We start from the raw sequence: 13,126 nt of genomic DNA, 5'->3' as shown, positions 1-13,126 counted from the left end.
AATTAAATAATAGCACTTTCAGTAGTTTCTCCCACTTTTATCAAGGCCGGCACGTCAATGCGCTTGAGACTAAAACGACCTAGAATTATACAAGCTTTCTAATGATGTTACCAAAGGTATATTGTAATGAACCAAGTTAATACTGATTTTATCACGATCACTTTAGTAGAGGAGCATTTCTGCCCGAGTTTCGACGCCCAATTGTTTCCGAAATATAGTAGGCCAATAATAAAAAAAACTAATATTGCAAGCTCAAGTAAAGAATTTCAGCCGGCGGGTAACAACTGTGACAAATTTGCTTTTCAAACTATTCAAATGCACCTAAACATTTCAATATATTTTACCCAACCAAAAATACCAAAAATTATATTTACACTTATTAGGATTTGCAATCATCGAACCGTAATAAATTACGTATAACAATTAAATAATTAATGTTTGTTCTAAAAAAGTTGTTCCTAACAGGCGACGTGAAAAAGTATGTCTTTTCAGCTCGTGTCTTTCGCGCTAAAGCAATCGCGTGCAGAAAAGTATACCTTTCCGCACCAAGTATATCTTTCCACACTTGTTAGGAAAATAACTAATGTGGCATTGAAACATTCAAATAAATATTGGAGTCTACTCCAAAGTCTTATTTATCAAAAGGACAGTGTTTAATTAGCACTACACATTATAAATATTAAAGAGCAGAAATATGCACATATTTTGCTTTTGCTATTGCTTGCTCATAACATCCGTATTATTTTTTTTTAACATAAACATTTTGTTTAAACATAAATTGTTTATAGAATGTTATTGAAAACAAAAAGGCAAAATGCAATGCAGGTTCTAAAATAAGAAATAATATGTTTACTGGTCAAGGTAATTTACTGAAATACTGGTTTAAATAAAAAATGGTAAAATCGCCTGTTAAATCGTTCAGTAAAATAAACGTTTTATAATTATTGAATCAAGTAAATTGTTTAGGTTGCGACTCCTTGCTTGATTTAACTGTTGGCAGAGAGAAAGTAGGTATAATAACAAAATCTGGAAACGATTACTATTAATTACGCAACAAATTTAGGTAGCCTGCGGAAAATATTATTTCAAATATCGGAATGTCTAATGTAAACTTTACACACGCAGTGTTTAGACTCGTTCGGTATGTTTATTTGATTATGTCCATCCGGCATCACTCCTCTCAGGGAAAGACAAATAAGTAAAACTTCTACAAAATGATACTTATGAGAGCGTATCAACGATACCAATAGTTGCAGATAGGCTCAATTTTTTTAATTTTTTGAATGAAAGATTATTTCAAAATAGCTGATCAACCAACAGATTAGTTTACTTCAACCTACTTGTTGAGTTTACGTTTTTATAATGAATTCCGAACATAAGACCAGCTTACTTAAATTTCAAATTTTCATTATTTGACTCTGACGGCACGGTTTGATGTTAAAAGAATTTTTTTTTGACAAAACTGTACAGATTTTATCTAACTTTAAGGATCTAGCCTTTCCTGAACTATTACTTACTTACTCATGGCACGAACCTTCTAAATGGTTTCTCACAGGCTCCATTCTATGTCACTAACTCCAAATTATCTTAATAATTGTTTATGCGTACCTTAATTACTCTGGCAGTTAATTTGCAAACAGATTCAACTTGTTTGTAATAATTAACACTCTCGTTCATATAAACTCTTGTCATATAGATTTGGTCTATATAAACAGTGTTAGAACTCTTAAGTTTTGAAGAAAACTTTGAAGAACTAATTACAAATGTAACCTTGGCAAAATTAGGCATAAAAAGTGTCTGCTTGGTTGATTAGATGCTGGTCTGCTTCTTCATCAAACATTTGTAAACAACTAATTTTTTATAGGAAAACTTTGTAAGTTTAGGCGCGTTTTCCAATGTTTTATTTGGAATAAACCTATTTCACTGTGGTTGAAATGGCATCTCAAAGAGCTATTACCTTTGACCCTGACTTTTTGAAACTCGAGTTTTGTGTGATTGGAAAATGTATGCTTTAATAGAACAGAAAAGGAATAAAATTCCATTTTTGTTAAAGAAGTCATTTTTTACGAGCCATTGTGTTATTACTGAGCGGGAATAACGTAGTTATGCTTGAGATGATCTGTGCATGTCTTGCGATTGCCCCTTATGGTGGTTTGTGTGCAAAGTGTTTAATTATTGGTGGGCTTGTATAAATAGCAACTATTTAGTGGATGTCGAGACCATCCACAAGGGTTCTTTAATTTTTTGAATTGTAATGTTCCACCTATGTGTCGATAAAGATTTTGTATTTGCCTACTCCTGTATATTGTTTCAAATTTAGTCATTCAAACAGGGCTTTCATTTCAACACAAACTATTTTTAATATCTATTAAATTTGAATTACTAAACAAAATACAAAAAATATGTCTACTTAGATAACGAAGGAAAACTTTTCTGGCATGTTCAATTTAATGGAAACAGTCAGTCCTGCGCTCAAAAAATATCGCCTAAAAATTTAAATGGCTCTCCCCACCGAGTGATTCAGCAAGTTGAATAAAATTATATATCCGTTGATGTAAGAAAAATAAAATTCGGATGGTCGATTCAGGATTGAGAAAACGTCTCATGTTCAGACAGAAGTGTTAACTAACGAAATTATCTGGAAATTTGAAAACTTGACGGTTTTACTGCATTTTGGAACTGTTGAAATTTGGAAAAGTCTCTGCCAAGAAATTATTCACGAATATGATCAAACTTCACGGAAAAATGTGCCTGTATTCTTTTGATATGCGATCATATAGTTCTTGCACAATATTAGGTGGGAATCTGTAAACAAATGTAGTCAAATCAACCCGTAAGAAAAAGTCCGGTGCAATCAGATCTGTAGATATTGCTGGCCATTCTATTGCACTCTTCCTGGATTTGGCTTGATTACAAATATATGATGAGTGGCTCTATCACATTTTATAAAAGTTCAACTTTCGGATATTCAGTTAAATTATCAGCTAGTTATTGTTTGGGGAGAAATTCTTGGAAAAAAAATTATAAATCCCATATTTTGAGAAAGAAGAAGAAATAAATTTAACTGGATTGCCGTCTTCATCCTCTAGAAATTGTGATAATTCTAAATACAAATAGAGTTTTGCTGCTTTCGGGAGCAACGAAAGTCCACCTCATCCTAAAAAAGGATTTGGTGCAATAGAATGGCCAGCAAGGTCTCTAGACCTAACTCTCCCAGATTTTTTCCTCTGGGGCCATTTAAAAACAAACCCCACCTAATACTATGCCAGTACTGAAAAATCGAATATTCCAAGAATGCAAATATATTTTCCTTGGTGTGAAGTCCGTTGGCTCGTGAGGATTTTTATGACAGATTATACTATTGCCAAGCGAATAACAGCGGTCACTTTCCCCAATTATTAAAACAGTTAATTAAAATATAAATTAAAAATGTAATATCTATAAATTAACAGATTTATTGTTCATTAACATTTTCTCCTCTAAATCCTGGATCGACTATTAAAGCAAAAAAACTGCTTTATTGAATAGTTAATTTTATCCAAGTTGAAAGTATGTTTCACTCTGTAGGTGATTTCCCCCTTTTTATGTAAATCAAGTTTTTTTTGTATTTTGTTTAATTATTGGAATTGAATAGGTGTTTAAGGTGGAGCTTGTACTTACTGTAAGAGAATACAAGTAAAATGCCGATTTTACTGGTAATTTTAAAAATAGATCTTTCTTATACACATAAATATATCTATCTGGACACTGAAGAAACGAATGCTTTTCAAAGAAAGTCAGAGTTTTTCTTCATTTCAAAATTTTGAAATTCAAACTCCGTTGTTTTTATTAAATTCGTGTTGATTTTCCGATACCCATCTACCTTTTCTATTAAATAAAATAAAATGTCCCCAAAAAAATCGAAACTTCTTCATGTTAGAACTTGAAAATGTTAAATGTGTTGTAATGTGTACCAGCGTCTTAATTCTTTTGCATTTTAAGAAAAATTGAAAATTGAATTCACTCTTTGGCTGAACCAATTGTAATTATTTAAATAATCTACTTTGTGTATAGACTTGTAAAATCTTTTGCACACCGTTTTAGTAAAATAAAAGCTCAATGAATGAATCAGTATCTAAATAGTATGTTGACTTTAGGTCCGTATGTTACGATGATAAACTGTCGCTATTGTGATGATAATTTGACGACCCAAAATAACACAATGTAGGTACTTTAAATAGATCGTCTAAGGAAATTGTAAGCTAATTGGAATATTTATTCTCCTATCAAGAGAACTTATAAGGTGTGTCGCGATGGAAGGCCATTAGGGGTATACGGATATTTACGGGTTATTCCTTTTTGAACATTTATGTATTAGGCGTTTTCAATATGGTATATTTTTCTAAAACACAAGCATCTCTCCAATTTTTTATTTATAATAAATGCAATCTGTAAATTTTCGTTTGCAAATTTTGAATTATTTGACAAATTGAAATAATATGTATTTACTTCTGCTACAGGGTGTAGCAGTATTCGGTTCATTTCAAGTTCTTTAGCAGTGGAACACCGTTGTTTGAATGTTCAATTTCGATTCTGAGTGTATATTCTCCAAAATCAAATATATATAGTCTTTTTCTCTCTTAATTGCCGTCTGATTTCAAACATTGTGAAACGATTTTTTGGCGTTTGGTCTCTAATTAATGCATCTAGTACGAGAATGTTCGGGGTTTCAATCAACGATTAGCTGAAAAAACGTTTTTTTGTGCAACGGGTTTGCCGCTGTGGGTTTTATAAAAAGATATATAAAAAGGTAGTTTTTAGGGACGAGACAACAAATTAAATAATATGCAAAAAATTATGAATACAAATACAGCCTCAGAAATGATAATAATTGCACAAAGCCACCAAAGCACGCACACAATATGTTCCACAACTTTGATTTTGATAATACGGCTCTAATATTTAAGGAAAGCAATTATCAAAGAACATCGAGATACGATTTCAAAATATGATACAGCAGTAAATTAAGAACTATTTTAATTTAATTTAGGAAATAAAAATCAAAATATTTAATTAACAAAACGTAAATACGTTTACTATAATTTTAGTATTACAAAGCTGTGATAGAATCAGAAATTTTTGAAATTTCCATAGTTAAATGGTTTTCCAAAGAATATTTTCTTGCCTTTTTTACTCTAAAAAAAAACAGTTTAATTTGCTTTAAAAATGTTATAGTAAAAATATTCGTGCATGACAAATACAATGTTAAAATTATTTAAAAGTGCATACAACCTGTATATTCAAACAATCTGCTATAGGTATACAATGTTCATCTGTTTAATTAGGCGGTGTTAGGTTTCCAAAAAATAAATAATATGACAAAATACTCTTTGTTAAAGGGTAATTTATTATCTCGCGGTGGTTTTAAATTTAAATTTTCATGTTTTGGATCGGTTCAATCTCAGCTTTCTTTTTGGAGAATACACACAAAAAATGGAAATTTCGAGTGTGAGATGGTATGTGATTCAAAACAACTTATCTGTTTAACTTTTTGTTGTATCAACGCTCATAAAATGACCATATTTGAAGCAATATTTTTCTCAGGAATTTGTAAAATCTTTAAAAAAGTAGGAAAACATGAAAGTTTAAACTGCTATTCTGCGGAAACAGACGAAAATATCTAATTGGTACAAAATATTTCGCAGGTTATCTTTTTTTAGGGTGAAAATAAAATACCTAACGTCAAAAGAATCACACCGGAGATTTGATAAATTTTAGTATATTTTCATTTATATTTATGTACAAGAAGATTGATACAGCGACTAAGAACCGACAGTTCCATTGCTGGTTTGTTAATGCACATTTTGGAAGCGTTGACGAAACTGCGAAACGAAAATTTAAATTTAAATTTAAATAATTCGCACTATATTCGCAATAAAAATAAGGTCGTTAAGTATAAAGTTATCCCTAAATGTCGTTTATTCTGTATAAGTATACTGTTAACGAAGCAAAAAACTTTATGTATTACTTACATTTTGTTAAACATCAGTTGTAAGTATTTTATCAATTCTAATTGCAGCATCGTAAAGTTTATCAAACCATATTTTTTGTGATTTGAATACGTGACTTTCCTCACTACTTAAGTAAAGAAGCCTGTCCAAAAAGCAGCAAATTCCACCCAAAATCAGCACTGAAATTAACTGTTTGGACATGATTTTGAACGAAAATCAACGGTTTCTGATTTCTTGAAATAAGTAAACTTTAATCAATACAGGAACAATAATGCAGATAAACTTAAATTTTCATTTGATGTTCGTGTATAATTAACTTTTTGTAATGCTTTTCACTTTTCACGCAACTCCAACATCCTGCCATCAAATCGTATTTGGCATTCGCAATGGATATCCGACCAACTTTCGTTGCTGCTGACCAACTTTCCATTTTCATAAATGCATTTATTACTTGTAAAACTCACTTTCTACCGATGTTTTATCGGTTTTGTTCAACCGTGTCTTATTTGCATAAAATGGCTGTGTCATGTGAGTGAAATATTCAGAGCAGGTTGTAAATTGAAAATTAATATGGTCTTGCCAACGCAGAAAACGCATAATATGCAAGAATGCTCACCTGAATCCACTTACTAATTGTACCTAAAAATAAACCAAGCGCAATTGCACTGCAATTCTGAAAAATAAATGATAAGCGCGAGTTTAGTTACAATAATTTCTGTTTCTAAGTACAAACAATTCGATTTAATCTGCAGGGCATATACCGGGTGATCCTATATAGGCTTTGTTACAAACGCATGAATCTATTTAAAACAAATAATTCTTATTTCAACTACTTAGGTATACTCTACTCGAGTACATAACTGGATATTTCGATGAATAACTTAATATATTTAGTTGTCACTTAATTTGATTTTCGCCTTTAAAATAAGAACGATTATTTGTTGTATGATAATTTAATTTAAATCCGAATCTTATTAAATATGAATAAAAATACAACAATTGCACCTATAAAGTGTTGTATGATAAATGACACTCAAACTCTCCATCAATTTATTTTGTTCCAATTTCTAACATCTAAACGGTCCCAAGTGAAGAAAGTTTTCGACTAAAAACCGAAAACTTACTAAATGTAAATGTTGCTTGATCCTTATCTGTCTGTTTGTTGAAACATTTTCGTAAAATAAATCATTTTATTAGCAACAAAATTGTCAGTGTTTAATAAAATAAAAAAAACTAGTTTTATGTATGTGGGCAATACTGGGTATCTCAGGGAAAAACAGCCCCAATTGTCTGTTTATTCCTGATCTATTATTATTATGAGCCAATGGAGAGAAATTCTTTTTTTGACCGGTCACATTTTTCGCCTAAAATGTATTGAAACTTTCTTTTTTAATTCTGAAGACAATTGCGAAAACAAATTTTATTACATGTTTATAGCTGTCAACCTTTGTTTATTTTGTTACTTATGTAATTCCTTAAAGAAACAATCACAAAATATATCCTAAGGTGTGAAAACAAAACCCTATTCTTAGTAAAACACAAACTTTAACTTAATTGACAGATCACATTGCATTTAATATTCTTCGAYCATTAATAGAAAGTTTAAGTAAATTTCGAGAGGAAAATGTACCTTGTCATAAAAAAATTATAACTCTCGAATGGCTTAACATAAACCTATTATATCAGATAAACAGACGATTAAGGATCCAATACACTCAGAAAAGATGAGGCTAAAACATCGTAAACTCTTAATTTCTCTGGGCTACCTCATATTGCCCGCAGAAAGATTAAAAACAATTATTTTTTGAATTTCTTATAACTTAAATTTTTACTGTACTGTGATTCGATCAAAAATTGTTCACATCGGATCACCGACTTCATATTAATATATATTAATATTAAATATTCACAGTCAAACGTCGAGGCAATATTTAAACTATGCCTTAAATCTGCTGCGTAGTGTATTTAAGTTTTTAAAATTACTAATTTCTATTTTAGAAACTAAATTTGTCCGAACAAATTTTGCAAATGCGAATATCAAAGATTATTATATAGGCTTTGGTTTGTATAAACTACCGTTAAACAATATTGTTTTTGTCTTTTGTCTCTTACACTTGATTTTGCTTTGTATCGGTTTTTCTTATATTTTATATCAATGACAAGTAACTTTTACTATATTTAACACTGAAGCTAACCTGTTCCTCTTATGGAGCGTGGACGATGGCTTAAATAAAGCCGAAATGTTGGCCCAAAAAATAGTGTTTTTTTTCTGCCGCTATCTATTGACCAATTAACCCAAACCCATCGACAGAAATCTTGCACCAATATTTATGAAAAACTCACTTAAGGCAAATTCCTTCGCGCCACTCTGCTGAATTAAGTTTTTTGGTTTGTTTTGAAAAAATCTCATTTTAACCACATTTGCATATTTGAAAGATGGGCCCCAATTTATTTAGATGCGTCGCAACCTACCGGCAATAAATCTCTAAAATACTGTCTCCTATTTGTATACTCTAGTAATAGAGACTGCCTGCCGCCTCTGCACTCTTCTCGATTTGAATAAAACATACTATGGGATAAATGATGAATGAAAATTACCATTCGAAAATTTGCCGCTCTCATTAAACATTTGCACTTCATTTTATAGTCGCGTCCTCGAAAGCCTTCTTATTCAAAGTGAGCGCTTGTCGTCTAGACTTGAAAACCTTTAAAAGGTTTGTGTTACAATGACGACTGGTGCAAAAACAAAAGTGCGCTTTTTTTGAGCTGTTTTCTGAAGCTCAACTCAGCAATTAGTATTTTTTCGATAATTCGATTTTATCTTCTAATTCTACCTGAAAAGGTGCTTATGTTAAAAATATAAAAAATTTTAAAAATTTTAAATTAGGCAAGTGATTTAAATGATCTTTGGGCCATCGTATATTATTTCATTTTAATAATCTTATAAAACATTGAAAAAATAAACAAAAAGCAACTGGCATATGCTCTATCCAATGTAGTTCATATACTGGTAATCACAATATTGTTAACTAATGTACACACTGACCGGAAATGATGCGCCAAAAAATTAATGGGGTGAACATGAAAAATTAATGTTTCAAATCTAAATAGCCGTGCAAAATCTGAAAAATAAACAGAGCCGCATCGAATTCAATAAAAAAATTAAATAATTTCTATAAAATTTTTAATTAATTCAAATTTGAACTTTGTGATGTTCATTATTTTTGTGGTGTGGCTGATGGAATTGCATCTGCATCAAGACATTTACATGGTGAAGTATTTCCGCCAAGAAGGATGCTAAAAACTCGTATATTTACTATTATTCATAGAAGTCAAAATAGAAATTTTGAAGTAAAAACTCCTGTATCCGCATCGGCGCTAAAACGTTCCGGGTTTAAGTCATGAAGATTCTGTAGCTCGACTAAATATGTGTAATAGAATCATGAAATAAATGGCTTTTCACATGTGGAACTAAATACATGGAATGTACACGTTTTTGATTGAACATTTGCAACCCCGTTTTTTTCTCATTTGGAATCAATAGAAAAAAATGTAAAAACAAAAGTTATAGATATTAACGTCTAGCTTAATTTAAGATTACATTATTTGAAGAAAAGTGGCTGAAATTCAAGTGGAAAAAGCGAATGAACTGACCACCACTTTTCAATAACTAATTTTAAAATTAGCGAAAAATATTGAGAGTAAAAGTTGTAGATGTAATTCTGCGTCCAGACCTCACAAGCCGAGCCTGAACCACGACACATTCAACAATGTCAACTAGTATTATCTTAGAATAAAATAGAGATATTTTTTCCGAAATACTCAAGTGGATGGAAAAATGGGGTGGCAAATTTCAATCAATAACCCTGCACATAATAATATATGGGCAGGCATAATAGGAGACCACTCAGTCGGTCTATATTTCATGGCTCCCTAACTCAATAGTTAGATCATCTTTTAAGAAATCCAGTGCGTTTTGAAGATTTACACTTCTATTATAGGGACTCTATGACGATTTATAAGCGAAATATTTCCAGAAAAGCGGATAGAACGGGTAGGGTTTTATAGATCGGGCTCCCAAATCTCCCGATTTTACGCCCATTGACTTTTTCCTTTCAGGTTATCATCAGGACTTCATTATATGATACTGCTATAGATAATATGTGTAACATCTAGCCGAACGAATTTTGAACAGCTCTATCGCAAGGAAATCTTATAAATGTTTATTGACTTGTACGAGTGTTTTTTTCAAAATTCAAAACAAATATGTTTTGCTCGTCGTTGTTGCACTATGCGAATTATAAAATGAACCACACATGATAAGAGAGAACATATTTAATGTGTGTGTTTTCTGTAAAGCTTGATCTACTCAATTGTTGGCAGCACTCGATACTAGAAATATTCAAAGTGGACTAAGAATTTGCATAGTATAATTGTTGAAAAATATTTATCTGAATGGAGCCGTGAAGGTGTTGAAACTTCCAACGGCGTTGCAAGTAAAACATGCAAAGTTGGACTAAACACGCACATCAATATCTAATTGTAGAGTAACGTCTGACAAATTTGCTTAAGTATTACGTGTATGACCTAATGTGCAACGTAGATTTCCATAATGGATTTCATGGTAGAGCAATTATTGTTATTATTAAATTAAAACTTATAGTCTCCACCAATAATCATATAGCAATTAGTAGAAGTGCAGTAGATTGAGGCATTTGATCTTGAACTTCATAATTAAATTATTTGAGATATTTTTCAAGCAGTAATTATTTAACTGGTAAACTTATCTGTACTTCATTTAATATTAATCGCATGTTTAATTGATATGTATACAGGGTGTTTGAAAACCAATATTTTATGAGATTATTTTTTGTTGAAAATAAAAAGTAGATTGGTATAAAACATTAAAAAATACGTAAGAATATATTGCCAACACGCTAACTTAATGTGTATCAAGGCAAGGAACATATCATATAATAAGTTGCACTGAGGCTACTTGCTTTGTGCCGAAATTTGAATGCGATCTGAAAACCGATGTTGTGCTTCAAATGAAAGTTCATTCATTGAAATCAAACTTTTTACGCTCGTAATTTTTTTGTATTTTTGATTGCAATATTACTGACTTGAAAAGTTCTTAAAAAGTTTAAATAAAATACACAGTGTTTTTAAATATTTTCTAAAATGTTTTATGAAGTTTATATGTCTCCAGATCTATTAGAGCAACTCCTAATCTCAACTTTTTAGACATTGAGTTCCATTGAGTATTGAGAGCACATATGTATGTGCAAAACTTCTATACATACACTGTACAATTGAAAACGTATTTCGCTATCATCAAATGTCGCAGAAACTGTGCAATAAAAATTAATTCTAATTTCTTGCTCTAAAGAGGCCGCGCTCTACGAAATTTCGTTCAGATTCCGAATTTTTATCGAATTTAATTTTTTTATTTTAACTTTAATTACCGATATTTTGGAACGAAAGTCAAAAACCATCAATTTTGGATTGATCAAATTAACTTGTTTCACAACATTTCTGTGTTTTTGTGTATCTACTTATTGAAACTAATATTATTTCAATCTCTGTAATTTTAAATTCTCTAATAAGCTGAGTAGTATGAGAAACAAAAAGTATTTTATCTTGCTCAATTACTATAAGAATTGTTTCAAAAATATTCACCTGTTTTCTGAACATACGTCCAGACTTTCTTATGACATGTGAGTTTCCTTTTACAAATGTTTCTTTAATTTTAAGTTCAAAATGAATCTGATAATTGTTTCTATTTCATTACTTTAACCAAAGTAATGCAGGGAGATTAAAAAACCACCCTTAAAAACACCTACTTGGGTTCTACTCGAGAATAAATATTATTATTAACAATTATTAATTAAGTGTTTTCTTCTGGTTTCAGGACTTGATATTGTCTAACACTAAGCGGAAAAAGCGAATGTGGATTATAGGCTCAATAACTGGTGCTGTAGCAATTGCTCTGGTGATTACTGCAATTGTTATTCTAGTCAAAGCGAAGAAAGTAGAAGAGGAGGCGATTACACTGAACTTAGAAGACTTTTTAAATTACAAATATAATCCGAAAAGTTTTAATGGAACTTGGGTGTCAGGTGAGTGCAAACATCTATCTTGATTGGGTTTTCTTTTAGATGTTATTGTATTTTGAAGTAAAAATATATGACAGTAAAGTTGAAGATCTGAAGAGGCTGCCTAAACAGTAGCCTTCAAGATAACTTGACGGTGAATGATTTTTCCTCGAGTTAGTTCATTAGAACTTTCACTCCTTTCTAGTTTGTGAGGAAGGATTTTAGGATTAGGTTTTGGAAAACCATTGCCGCAATCTGTTTGATTTTGATTTCGATTTCAGATTCTCTCAGCAGGAATAATTGGAGTGGTTGCAAAATTTTGTATCGCCAGGTTCCTTTGAGGCAAAAAAATATAATCCTTTTTTAGCTTCACAGGTTCTGTAGCAATATATCTTTTTTATGAGGGCCTATATTTCTTATAGTGCCGATGCACTTATTAGTAAAAATTGTCTTCGGGACCTTGAGAAAAGTATTTTAGTTGAAGTCTTCATAGAGATTATCTTGCCAGATTTCTGATGAGATAACTGTTCATAGAATTTCTTCCATCGTAAACGATTTGAAAATACAATTGTAACCGCCAAATCTACAAGTCAACTTAAAAAAAATGTTTTTTTATGATTCGCATTTAATAAATGTTTGAAGTAATTTTTCGTATCGCCTTTACACTGATTAATCCGAAGTAAAAGGTTAAAAACCACGCGAGTCACCAATCGTTCGTTAAAATRTCAATTTAATTATGAATTCGCCTTTAGAACAGGTAYGATTTTGTAGAAAAATCATAATTTTCTCAATTSTTGAGYAAGCGCAATYAACTCGCGAACGGAAACTGCTTCGACAATTTTATAAAATCGATCAAAAAAAAAATATTGTTATTTATTAAGTACCTACACGATATGTAATTTAAAATTGCATTTCCAACGAGTTTGCGAAGTATTCAACKGGTCGTTGCTTGTTTAAAAAAAAACGAATGTTTTAARAAGAAGGAAGACTATAACAAAAATATTCATACATTTGAACTTGCASCATAAAATAYGGTTAAAA

General features: G+C 31.0%; 1 protein-coding gene across 1 annotated transcript in view; it reads left to right on the top strand.

Annotated features, from left to right (window-relative positions):
- The window catches only part of LOC109534012 (venom dipeptidyl peptidase 4), a gene marked incomplete in the record, with an annotated part of 84,816 nt that overhangs the window by 9,900 nt on the left and 61,790 nt on the right, over positions 1-13,126 (top strand). The window contains 1 exon segment of the mRNA XM_048664515.1: positions 11,902-12,109. Within this exon segment, the coding sequence (XP_048520472.1) occupies positions 11,902-12,109 (208 nt within the window).

The sequence above is a fragment of the Dendroctonus ponderosae genome, unplaced genomic scaffold (assembly GCF_020466585.1).
Source record: "Dendroctonus ponderosae isolate FM_Combo_2020 unplaced genomic scaffold, Dpon_F_20191213v2 Dpon_F_20191213_3, whole genome shotgun sequence".
Taxonomy (NCBI): Eukaryota; Metazoa; Arthropoda; class Insecta; order Coleoptera; family Curculionidae; genus Dendroctonus; species Dendroctonus ponderosae.
Note: the sequence above shows the minus strand (reverse complement) of the source record. Positions and strands in the feature narration are given on the sequence as shown.